General features: G+C 34.9%; 2 protein-coding genes and 1 non-coding gene across 4 annotated transcripts; 1 reads left to right on the plus strand and 2 right to left on the minus strand.

Moving 5' to 3' along the window:
- Nucleotides 1-38: 38 nt before the first annotated feature.
- On the minus strand, nucleotides 39-1,292 carry LOC117632580 (glycosyltransferase 6-like). Its single transcript, XM_034366106.1, has one exon. It carries the CDS (start codon nucleotides 1,290-1,292, stop codon nucleotides 39-41), a length of 1,254 nt encoding a protein of 417 aa, XP_034221997.1.
- Nucleotides 1,293-2,221: 929 nt separating this feature from the next.
- On the plus strand, nucleotides 2,222-2,295 carry TRNAT-AGU. Its single transcript has one exon. It is a non-coding gene; the product is annotated as a tRNA-Thr (tRNA).
- Nucleotides 2,296-2,503: 208 nt separating this feature from the next.
- On the minus strand, nucleotides 2,504-6,341 carry LOC117631656 (heptahelical transmembrane protein 4-like). Of its 2 annotated transcripts, none has more exons than XM_034364924.1 (4): nucleotides 5,912-6,341; nucleotides 5,305-5,567; nucleotides 4,478-4,802; nucleotides 2,504-3,463 (listed from the first exon to the last, which is right to left on the minus strand). In XM_034364924.1, the coding sequence occupies exons 2-4, from the start codon at nucleotides 5,562-5,564 to the stop codon at nucleotides 2,810-2,812; spliced, it is 1,239 nt and encodes a 412-aa protein (XP_034220815.1). In that variant the 5' UTR covers nucleotides 5,565-5,567; nucleotides 5,912-6,341; the 3' UTR covers nucleotides 2,504-2,809. The 2 variants fall into 2 exon arrangements, with proteins under 2 accessions (XP_034220815.1, XP_034220816.1); XM_034364925.1 differs by having other exon boundaries at nucleotides 4,490-4,802; nucleotides 5,912-6,305.
- Between the last annotated feature and the right edge of the window lie 5,374 nt (nucleotides 6,342-11,715).

Here is an 11,715-nt window from a genome sequence, read left to right on the forward strand (position 1 = left end):
ATTCTAAAGGATCATAAGTTGAAATAAAAATATTATAATTAGATTACAACAGAAACTTCTGAGGAAGTCAATTCCGGATGCACAAAACCATAGTTCTTAAGCACTTGATTATCCGCGTAATTCAAAGCCCTCTTCATCTCATTCCAACATGAATCGGCCGAATATTGTGGATTGTGCTCTCCACTGCAAGGTTGACAACCTGTAAAATGCGTCACGAAAGGTCTCCTCTCATGCCCCTGGAGATATTTTTCTCTCTCCGCATCATACCAGTCATTTACTTTCTCCGCATGTCTCCTCCTCAAAACGCCCTCGTTTCGCTCCATCTTAATATAACTCTCTGCCAAAGTATCATATTTCCCAACTAGAGCCAACCAATAACCTTCTAAATTATACTCTCCTTCCAAATAAGTCTTGTCCCCCCATTTCTCCTTATTCGTAAAAAGTAAATAAATCAGAGACGATTGATCGTCCGACACCGAGAATAACTTGTCTTTAAATACCGATGTTAAAATCTGGCCCCACCTTTCAAAATCCGGACTCAATGGGCCCATCGAGGCCCATACATCAATCAAATCCATGGACCATTGACAGTTTCGGATTAACAGTACGCCGGCGTTAAGCCCGGTCCAACTTTTATTCTTCTCCTCGTAAACCATATTGGGCCAACCATGGACCACAAGATTGTGGTCTTTGTACCGGCCCAGCGGAACCTTAAACTCCATGTCGGTGAACACGGCGTCGGAGTCCATCCACCAGATCCATTCAGCTTCCGGGTGGGCCACCATCGCGGCCTGAATTATAGGTAGCTTGGCCCAATAAGAGTCCATCTTGGGATGCAAGTATGCGTCGTTGTAGAAAATGTCGTGGCCATGGAGACGACAATAGTCCACCTTGTTCTTGAAGAACCTCAGAAGGAGATGGTCGCCAATCGGGTTCTTACAAACGGACGGCTGCGATCCGGTGACGAGGAGGACCCGATCTCGTGAACCGGCGGTGAATGACGGGTGAAGGTCTAGCCAAACGTGCCGCTTCTGGTCCCAGTTATTGACCGGCTTCTCTATGAAGTAGCTCAGTTCCGGGTCGTCGTAGAAGGTTTCATGGGGTGGGTCGGAATGGAGAATCGGAGCCTCGCCCCCGTAATCTGAGGCTTTTGCAGAAAAAGGGATGAAGCCAAAATGGGGTTTGTAATGGTAAAGGGTTAGGGACCAGAAACAAAAAAGGCCGAAGAAGAGGCCAGCGAGAAAACAAAACCCGTCTGCACAGGGTTTTGTTTGAAGGGTCGATTTCGCCATAAAAGTTGTTTAGTGTGAGGGAAACTGGGCAAGACTTCTTTTTTAAGATAGAGAAATGGGGTTTGGGGATTTTCGATTTTGGGTGTGGCTTGGAAGACGTTTATGGGAGACAGACAGGGATTGTTTTCCTAAAAGCAATGGAGGCAAATATGGTGGATAATTATTGCAGTGTTTTAGGATTGATCTAGTGATCTAAGGTGTTTTTACACTGTCTTTGTGCTAACCCTTGGCTCGGTCGGTCATGTATAATTTTTCAGTGTGATCGTAACATGTAATTTGAGTGATTTTAAGACAATCAGAATGTTACTTTGCATTTGAAACTTCATCACATAGAACATAATGCGCTAGTAGTATGCAGAAAAGAAGTCAAAAAAAATTCTTTAGGGCGTGCGGCTTTAACCTTGTAGTTTTAATTTAGAAAAAAATCAACAACATAGATTATCTCCTATACTAATTTCACTGCTAAATTTGTTTAGTGTATTAGGACTACTTTGTAGACATTGCATTTGCAATAAATTGATCATTTCATTTGTATCTTTAAAGATATACTGTAATCAGCTAAAAGATCAAATCAGTTAATTACATAATTAGATATGCATTTTTATCTTTAGAAACTTTCTCCACACACCCCCAAAAAGGAGGGAAATCTTCAAGTCTTGAGCTAATTGTGTAAATTTCCAAAGCTGCAGATTACATAAGTTATTACGAAATCGTTGCTTATTCATCACCAACAACTTTATGCTTTTCATGCTTCTCATTTGCTTTTACAATTTTTCTTTTCTTTTTCTACTTACTTTCACGATGACTCCATGGGCCACCAGAGAAAACGACACGCGTAAATGTTCTGTCTGTGTCCGTCTGACATAAATGCCCACAGGCCCAAGTATCAATTATTTTAAATTAACTGCTCGTTGTTATGTGATCAAGAAGCTTTCATAGCTCAGTTGGTTAGAGCACCCGTTTAGTAAGCGGGAGGTCTTGAGTTCGACTCTCAATGAAAGCAAAATTTTTCATTCTTTTTCTCATTTTTCTGAGTAAGCAGGAGGTCTGGAGTTCAACTCTCAATGGAAGCAAAAAATTTCTTTTTTTGAGTTCAAAGCTCAATGAAAGCAAAAAATTTCTTTTTTTGAGTTTTTTTTCACCATTTTTCTGGGCTATCCTAATAAGCTTCAAAGTTAGAAAGAAAAAAAAATTAAATTTAAAATACAGACTAGAGGGAAGCCAGCGTCTTTATTTTATTGGATTTTGATACGAACATTACAACTTACAAGTTGTTCTACACATGTCCGGCTAAATACTCCAAGACAATTTTTTTTTTCAATTTCTGACAAATAATTTTTTTTTTTTTTTTCTTTGGAACCAAGCACAACGTTTAACATTGTGCTTGAATTTGAGTGACAATGGGCAATCACATATCTACACTACACCAACTTCAGTTTTCAGCTACACAAAGAAGAAGAACAAACAAAAGACCTCACCCACTAATACACTAGAGGCCATCTGCCTAATTTACTAATTCAGCAACCTTCTAGATCGCGCCATTTGAGGTAAACAAGTCCTGCACGGTAATGAGTGTACGCGCCTGCCACTACTAATATGTGAAACAATTGGTGGCTATGCCCTGCAATGTCGAATTTCCCAGGCATCCATCGTTCTGGAACCCTTGTGGCATAAACCAAGGCTCCAACCCCATAGAGAGCCCCCATTAGAATCTCATACCCGGTTGTGTGGAGTGCCTCAGGTTGATCAGAAAACAAGACAAGCTTGTGCATAACAGGTAAAATCCCAGACATGCCCATGCTTAAAAATAGAGATACACGAACAATACGATATTCAGGATTCTGAAAGACTGGTATGAGGGAAACCAATACTGTAGCAATTCCCAAGAGGGTTATAAATCCCATGTAGAGGTTGCAGAAGAAAGGGTTACACATGAAGGAGTAGTAGACAAGGGGGTAGAATGAGGTAGATATAAGGGCTGCAATTCCAGCATAGTCCAGTCTGAGCATGATATATGACATTCGCTCAGAATGGCAAGAGAGAAGATGGCACGCACTGCTGGACAACAAGCAAAACATGGCTCCTCCCAAGAAAGCAAAGAATGGCCATCGTGTGATTGGCCTCAGCATAAGTGGTGCTACTATGTTCGCTAAATCCTCCTTCATGCTACTCTGCAATATTCAGAACAACAAATAAAAAGAAAGCTATTAGCCGGATACATCTCCCAATAAACATTAACATTGACAATGGAAAGTAGATTTAATTGAAAGTGAACTCACACAATAAGATTGTGTGTGTTTGTGCGTCTGTGTTCAATTCAATACATTTCTTCAAGGGGCTATTGATTCATTGCAACTAGTACTGTAGTACCATTAGTCGCATAAGAAAATTGTAAACTGCTCAACATTAAGAATGCATCCAGCACTAGACGTCAACCATTTAGGAAATAGGACGCAACTATCAATGCAGAGTATGCTCAATTTTCCCGCATGTCATCTTACATGGACAATTATACGATAATTTGAGTAGCCAAAATATAAAATTATTTCAACTATAAATAAACCATTTGTTGCTCCTATTGGGTTGGAGAAGAAAGTAACAGTTAAATGTTCATTAAAGGATGCAAGACCCTATTTAGCATAAGCTATTTGACAGAAAACCATGAAGAGGTAATTCAACTTCAAAAGTAATTCCAGGGGCACTATCACATGGGTTATATTATACACATATGACAACTATAACAACAGTAGATCAATTGTTTGCAGAACCCAAAAGAGGAAAGAGATGACACTGATAATTAAGGAAATCAAGAGAAAAAGTGTCATTTCAGCAGAGAGTGACATTGATGAGGACATCTTTGTCAAACCCATTAGGGTTTACAAACAAAAAATATGGAAGAGTAAATGATTTAATTCGGTCTTCAAATCCTGCAATTTTGGAGCAACAGATGATTTCTGCGTTTTTAACTTGTTTTCTAAGTTTTCTAAACTTTGAGGATTCCTTGACATCAGACATTAGAGACCACTAAATGCAAGAAATTCCCATACAAACAGGTTCAGCTTAGAGAACATGATGGAAAACTCTAAACGCCTAAAAGATAATTAATAATATAACTAATAATATAATAAATAATATCAGCAATCTTATGATAAGTTAACATCATTCGTTCTAGGGCTAAAGAGTACCAGAACACAAACATCAGTTTGGTTGCCATGGGAGAATCGTTGAGGCAAACAATTATTCAGAAGTTCCATGACATGCCAACCAGAGAGTGACGGGAGCAGATCCATTGAAGGTAATGAAGTCTTCAACTCTTCTCTAAGTCTGTTCAGATCAGGCATGTTGGGTAAGGAAGGGAGGCATGTCATGAATTCTTCATGTAATTTGTGCAAATCAGCTTTTTTCAGCACATCAGGAAAATGCTGTAGAGCATGAAGATCAACGACCTCTGGAAGCTTAATTGCAGTGTATATGGTCAGGGAGAGAAAAAGGAAGAACCCGATCAAATGCCTGTGAAAGTAAAAATTTGTTAGAGAAATGAGATTGTCAAGTGTTGAAGTTTATGCCCTTTGAGTTCCTACATTTCAGTTACCAAAACGTTATATGCATAAAAGTTAAAGACAACTAACAGGAGACCTCTGGAAAAAAAGACAAGGAGACATACTTCTACATTAGTGAAACGCCGTAGGTTTGACAAAGAAATATGGAAGACATTTTCAGCTAATTTGTATGCGAACTAAAATGCCATTCAGTCTAATCCACTTTAATAAACTTCACAAGAAATAACAATATTTTAAACAGTTTTTACTTTCTCATTATAATTCACAAATGTAACTTCCCATTAAATATTACAAACTTCAAGGGGAAAAATATGGAAACTATTTGAATTAAGCACCAAATTAATAGCTGTTATCTGAAGGCGACAGACCTATTAAACAAATTATAGGTACAGACAAAAGAATCATATATTTATGTATCGAAAAAATGACTCATATACAGGATAAAGCCTTACGTCCAAACATTTAGCGTCTCATTGTGGATAGTAAACATACTAAGCAAGACCTGCTTCAACGGCCATTCGGACCGGTAATGGCCCAAAATGTACTCGTTGTCCCTTAAGTAGTTGGGTAAAGTGTGGTACTCAACCAGCTGATACTTCACCTTCTTCCACAGCCGCTTTCCTTTACCTTCCTTCGGTGAACATGCCTGATGGTCCTCCATTGCTTCAGATGACAGTTTTGAATCTTCAAAAGTCTGGATCTCACTGCCCATTTTCTGTCCAACCACAAGCACACAATGTTACACTTAACAAAAAGAAAAATGCTCTTTTGGTTGCCAAAGTTGACCCCAAAAAAATGAAAATTATAAGATACCAAGAAATAAACCCAGATTCTAAAGCATTGATCTTTCATTGCATGGAAGACAAAAGATCCAATATTGCATCAAATTTTCCCATAAAACCCAACAAAAAGAATTTATTGTTAATTTATTTTCCTTTTTCTTTTGCTGCATTTTCTTGGAAACCAAGCGGCACACAACATCAACAATCTAATAACAATCATTTGCATAATTGTGGGAAAGCAAAGCTCAACGAGAAAAACCCAGATGAGAAAACGTACCTGCAAATTGAAGAACCACCAGCTGAGAAAAATCAAAGCAGCCCCAGAAGAAGATTCTTCTGGCCCAGATGGGTTTTTAGTGTTTGCCTTTTTTATATATGTATATTCGAGCGGTGATAATCAGAAATGAAACAATTGTCGTTAGGAATAAATTCCAAAAATGAGTGTTTGGATTATGAGAAGCCAAGGAATTTTGTCAATGATTGGGTTTTCTTGGGGATCGATAAAAACCCACAAGAGAAAACTGGACGTCGGTTGCTAAAATAGCTTGGAAATTGAGAGGAGAGATTCGTTTGAGGAGATGCGGAGATGCCTATGGACGTTCCTTGATCGGGCAGAGGGGCTTATATGAGTTTGGGTTTGGCACGTTTGGAGGAAAATGACTTGTCTTGTGAATAATGAAATATATTTTTTCAAGTCCTTAGTTACAACACGGCGGCCTTCGAGATTTTATGGCATTGAATTTCAATACCAACCACACAGGAAATTTATTAAATGAACAAAACAAACAGACATTGTCATGTGTCGACATTATACACTATGGACAAATTGATATAAAATTTTAAATTAAATGCAAAAAATAATTTAAAAATTACTAATCTTAAAATGAAAAATAAATAAATAAATAACTAGCAAAGTCTCGGACATATTAAAGACAATTCGCCACTTTTTTCGACTTTTAGAGTTTTCATCGCTATATGTGAGGTGAGCACTCCTTGAGGAGTTTTGAGGCGGTCTTGACTATATTTTTAAATTTTTAATAAATAAATAAAAATTCTAAAATCCTTAAAATATATGAAAAATAACTAAAAATTTGATTATGAATCATCACCTATGTTGTCATCATAAAATTAAAATCTAAGGAATGACAAGGGAAGGGAAAACTTCCTCATTTCTTTGGGCATACAATTTCAGATAACCATAAGCAATGCTATGTCATTTTCAAGTGCAATTACCAAGCTTGAGATAAGATCTTCTACTTATCCCCATCATCTAAAACAAGGAAACAAAGATTACCTAATAAAGAATGAAAAAACAAAACAAAACAAAACTTGAAGATAGAGATTGAGAGAATGTGAAAACCAAGGGATATTTTATGGTTATTGGACTAGTCAATCTAAGGCCGAACCCAAATATCCTATTTAGGAAGCCTGACCCACCCATTGTTGAACTTGGATGGCGGCCCTGCAACCCATTAAATTTGAACAAAGCCCATCCAGTCAATCTGCCAGGTCAAGAAGGATTTGTAAATGGGCCCTCTTCTTGGGCTGTCTATATAAGGCTAGCGCCATAAGGGAAATTTTCTGTTGCGGTCCTCTAAATACAGGGCTTTTGATGCGGGACCAAATTCAGCTGGGAGGATCATGTGACGGGTTGACTGTGTTCAGATATTTTGAGATATCGGGTTTCATTTTGCCCATTAGAAAATCGCAACAGAAGTCCAAGCGTTTTGACATGGGCCTTTGTGTTCACTGCTACTATTTGGAACTGTTGGAAATGGCGTTATAATTCCATACTATCCTACATATGTGTGTAATTCGGCCGGAACGGATCGGGTGTTCCGAATTTCAATCCGAAATTTTTCAGAATTGATTTTCAGCTCCGATGTCAATTCCGAAAATTCGGAATATACTAACTCTTATTTCGATATGGAATTGTGATTTTCCGAAATTTTTGGAATATCACTCTATATGCTTAACTATGCCTTTAGCAAAAATATCAATTGGACAATTTGTTAAAATCCCAAATTAGGGGAATTCTAAAAAGCCCAAAAAGATTTTGACATTCCAGGCCGGCCCTACAGTAGGCTAGCCTTCAAATGTTGTTGAACTTTGCTAAGGTGAAGATATTTATAGAGCAGGAAAATAATTGAAGTTCTGTTTGCAGTCGATGTGGGACTGGCACCACTAGCATAAAACTCCAAAAGAGAGAGAGAAGAAGGGAAAAAAAGAAGAAAATATAGACAAAGAGAGAGAAAGAAAATGGAAAAAAAGATACTGAGGGAGAGACTAAGACAGAGAGGAAGAAGAAGAAGAAGGAGGAAAAAAGAGACAAAGGGAGAGATTGAGAGATGGAGAGAAAAAATAGAAGAGAAAAAAAAAAAAAGAGGAAGAAGAAGGAAAAAGAAAAAGAAAAGGAGAAAGGGGAGAGATGGAGGCAGGGCCCAACAAAAGGCAAATTTTTTAATTTTTTAATTTTTTAATTTACTTCCTATAATTATATGTGTGCTTAGTTAATATAGGGAGAGAGAGTTTTTGTCTCGTATAATTAAATGTTTGTTTAATTTTGGGTTGTATAAATATAACTTTGGAAATGTTTTATGTATACACATACATTGTAACAAAAAAAGATACACACATACATTAAAAACCAAATGAAAGTATTTCGCACGGTATTAGTTAATGACAAATTAATGAAAAAATAGTTTGTGATTTGTATATTTGTTCATTCTTAGAAAAGTGTTAGTCTTGCTCTAGACAAGCACCCATATACTCCTATTATGATTCATAAGTAACAAGCACACATAAGAATTTTTGTTATATAGTATGTTTATATATAATAACCACACATATGCACTTTTGTTAAGCATATTAGCCAAAAATACATAGGCTTAAAGGAATATACGTACTCCTATACATGCAGGGACGGACCCAGCATTTCAAAATGGGGTAGGCTAAATTTACCTTACTGGACTATTAGATTTTAAGCTTGACTAAACTCTTAAGAGAGGCTTATGAATTAATCATAAATATATATAAATTTAATTTGAGAACATATCATTTTTATTTTATTTGTTTAAAAGGCCTAGTTTTACACTAACAATGCCACCAACTTTTCATCATATATGCTTAAATATTAACACTAACTATAAGAAAAGAAAAAGCCTAACCTAGGCTATAGCCCAGGTTGTACATAGCATAGATCCGTCCCTGTATACATGTGCACATATACGTATATATAATATACCTTTAGTATATATGTAGGCATGTGTATACTTCTTATGTATACATGTATGTGTGTTTTATATATACACATATATAGAATATATAAATATACATGCATTTTTTATATATAGTATGTTTGGATATAATAACCACACATACATTTATATAAGTATACATGCATTTTTATCCCCTAAACCATATGATCAATTTAATAAATCGTTTAGTGGTATTTGATTCAATTTGAGCTAAAAGCATAGGAGAAATCAATCCATAGAACACTAACATAATTCAATATTCCAAAATAACAAACTGAAATTACCCCATGAACCATGATCAATGAGAAGTGGTGTGGTCTAGTTTGGAAAACTTTTATCCCCTAAACCATGATCAATTTAATAAATCATTTAGTGGTACAATTTGATTCAATTTGAGTTAAAATCAAAGGATAATAAAACCATACCAAACTAACATAATTCAACATTCCAAAGTAGTATTAGTCAAAGGAACCTAGCTACAATTATGACTAGTGAATAGTCTTATAAATTAATATACTCCAATGTTTAGCATATATGAATGTTTAGTATATAGTCATAAAGTAATATATACTCTTATGTTTAGTATACATGTACATTTGAATATTTGTATGTAGGTACTTAAATATAAAAAATAAAAAATGATACATATATACAACCTATAAATAAAAAAACAATGCAATGAAAAGTATAAATAATAAAAGATTATTATAAAGTCGGAATTTTTCTGAAAATATCGGAAAAATCGGATCGAATGGGTTCGGAGAATTTCGGAAGTTTTCGGATCGGAATTTTCTGAAATTTCGGATTTCGGAAGTTTTGGATATCGGAGGTATCGGAGTCGGATTTCTTTGAAAAATTTCGAACCGAAATCGGTCGGAATCGGATTTTTCAATCCAATTTACACCCCTAATCCTACAGTTTGTTAGTGAATGGCTTGATGATGGTTAATTGTAAGCCAGCAAGAGAGGTCATCTAAGTTCATTGGAGTTCTCTTCTTTGCTGGCAGATACAATTTGAATGTGGATGGCAACTACAAAACCAATTGTTGGGAGATCACTGCTGGTGACTTGTTAAGGGACTCTAATGGTGCTTGGATTTGTGGTTTCCTTGCTAATATTGGAATCGGGAATATTGCGGAGGCTGAGTTATGGAGTCTTTTTAGAGTTGCAAATGGCTTGGGCAAAGGGAACTAGGTTCCTTGATGTTGAATGTGACTCTTTATCATGTGTTTCTCTAATTACTAGAGCTTCTGAACAAGCTCACCCTTTTTTTGCCTGATTGAAGATTGCAAATAATCACACTCACGAGTCACAACCAAATGGAATCAACAACTAGTGTGATTCTCAAATGATGATCTCCACCCAAACAAAGGACAGAGCTCTCTCTTGAACCAAATGGTGGCTACCAACAACAATTCTAAACTCTCTTAACCACATGTTGCAAATAAATCACTTTCATTAGTAATTACATTTTAATTATTATTTCTTTAGTGAATAATTAGTTTTAAATATTTAATTAACTTCATAAATTACATTACTTGATAAATAGTAATAAAAAAAACGTCAATTTTTTAAAATTAATTATTCACTAAGTAATTAATAATAAAAAGATAGTAGGCTTATGGAGCTATGGTTTTTGGTTTGAGACTTGGATTTGCTCAAACTAATTTTGTATATAATAATTAATTAATATTAATTAAGTAATTTATTAAATCAGTAAAATATTTAAATATTCTCTAATGAATCAATAATTAAAACATAATTACTAATTAAAGGAATTAAAAAATGCCAAGATGTTACTTTATTACATTTATTAAATTGAAGAAGTAAAGAAACTAATTTTATATTATGTTTAAAGAGTGTAGCCGGGTGGCTTTACGGCTTAAATATTCTACTTATAAAGTACAGCCGTTCGGCTTTACTGATAAAATATCTATTTTGGAGTATAGCCGTGTGGCGTGACGTTTAAAATATTTATTTAAAGAGTATAGTTTAAAGAGTATAGCTATACTATAAAAATTATCTATATTGGTGTATAGCCGCCGGCTGTACTTTCATTAGTAATTAACTAATATCTTAGCTTTATTTAATCACTTTCATTAGTAATTATATTTTAACTATTATTTCTATAGTGAATAATTAGCTTTAAATATTTTAATTAACTTCATAAATTATATTACTTGATAAATAGTAATTAAAAAATTTTCAATTTTTTAAACTAACTTTTTTTAATATTAATTATTCACTAAGTAAATAATAATTAAAAGATAGTGGGCTTGTGGATAGGGTTCGAGGCTCGAGAAAGGTTTTGGAACAAGTTCGGAAGCTAAGGTTTTTGGTTCGAGACTTGGATTTGCTCAAACTAATTTTGTATATAATTAAGTAATTTATTATATCAATAAAATATTTAAATATTCTCTAATGAATTCAATAATTAAAACATAATTACTAATTAAAGGAATTTTAAATAATAAAAAAACTAAGATACTACTTTATTACATATATTAAATTAAAGAAGTTTGCCAAATAAAAAAGTAAAGAAACTAATTTTATATTCTATTTCAAGAGTATAGCCGTTCGGCTTTACTAATAAAATATCTATTTTGGGGTATAGCCGTTCAGCTTGACTGATAAAATTTCTAGTTATGGAGTATAGCCGGGCAGCTTCACTTTTAAAATGTTTATTTAAAAAGTATAGCCACGCGACCAAAAAATGTTCCAACATAAAAACCACAAGGCGAAACTACATACAAGGCTACCTTGGGACGTAGCCCATGTTGCTTTATGAAGAAAAAACAAAGAACCTTTATAGCCCATCAACTTCC

Source organism: Prunus dulcis, chromosome 6, assembly GCF_902201215.1.
Source record: "Prunus dulcis chromosome 6, ALMONDv2, whole genome shotgun sequence".
Classification (NCBI taxonomy): domain Eukaryota; kingdom Viridiplantae; phylum Streptophyta; class Magnoliopsida; order Rosales; family Rosaceae; genus Prunus; species Prunus dulcis.

Coding starts and splice junctions, on each gene's coding strand:
- LOC117632580 (XM_034366106.1), bottom strand. CDS start 1,292: ATGGCGAAATCGACCCTTCAAACAAAACCCTGTGCAGACGGGTTTTGT.
- LOC117631656 (XM_034364924.1), bottom strand. CDS start 5,564: ATGGGCAGTGAGATCCAGACTTTTGAAGATTCAAAACTGTCATCTGAA. Junction 4,803..5,304: donor GAGACGCTAAATGTTTGGAC/GTAAGGCTTTAT, acceptor TTACTTTCACAG/GCATTTGATCGGGTTCTTCC. Junction 3,464..4,477: donor AAACTGATGTTTGTGTTCTG/GTACTCTTTAGC, acceptor TGAATATTGCAG/AGTAGCATGAAGGAGGATTT.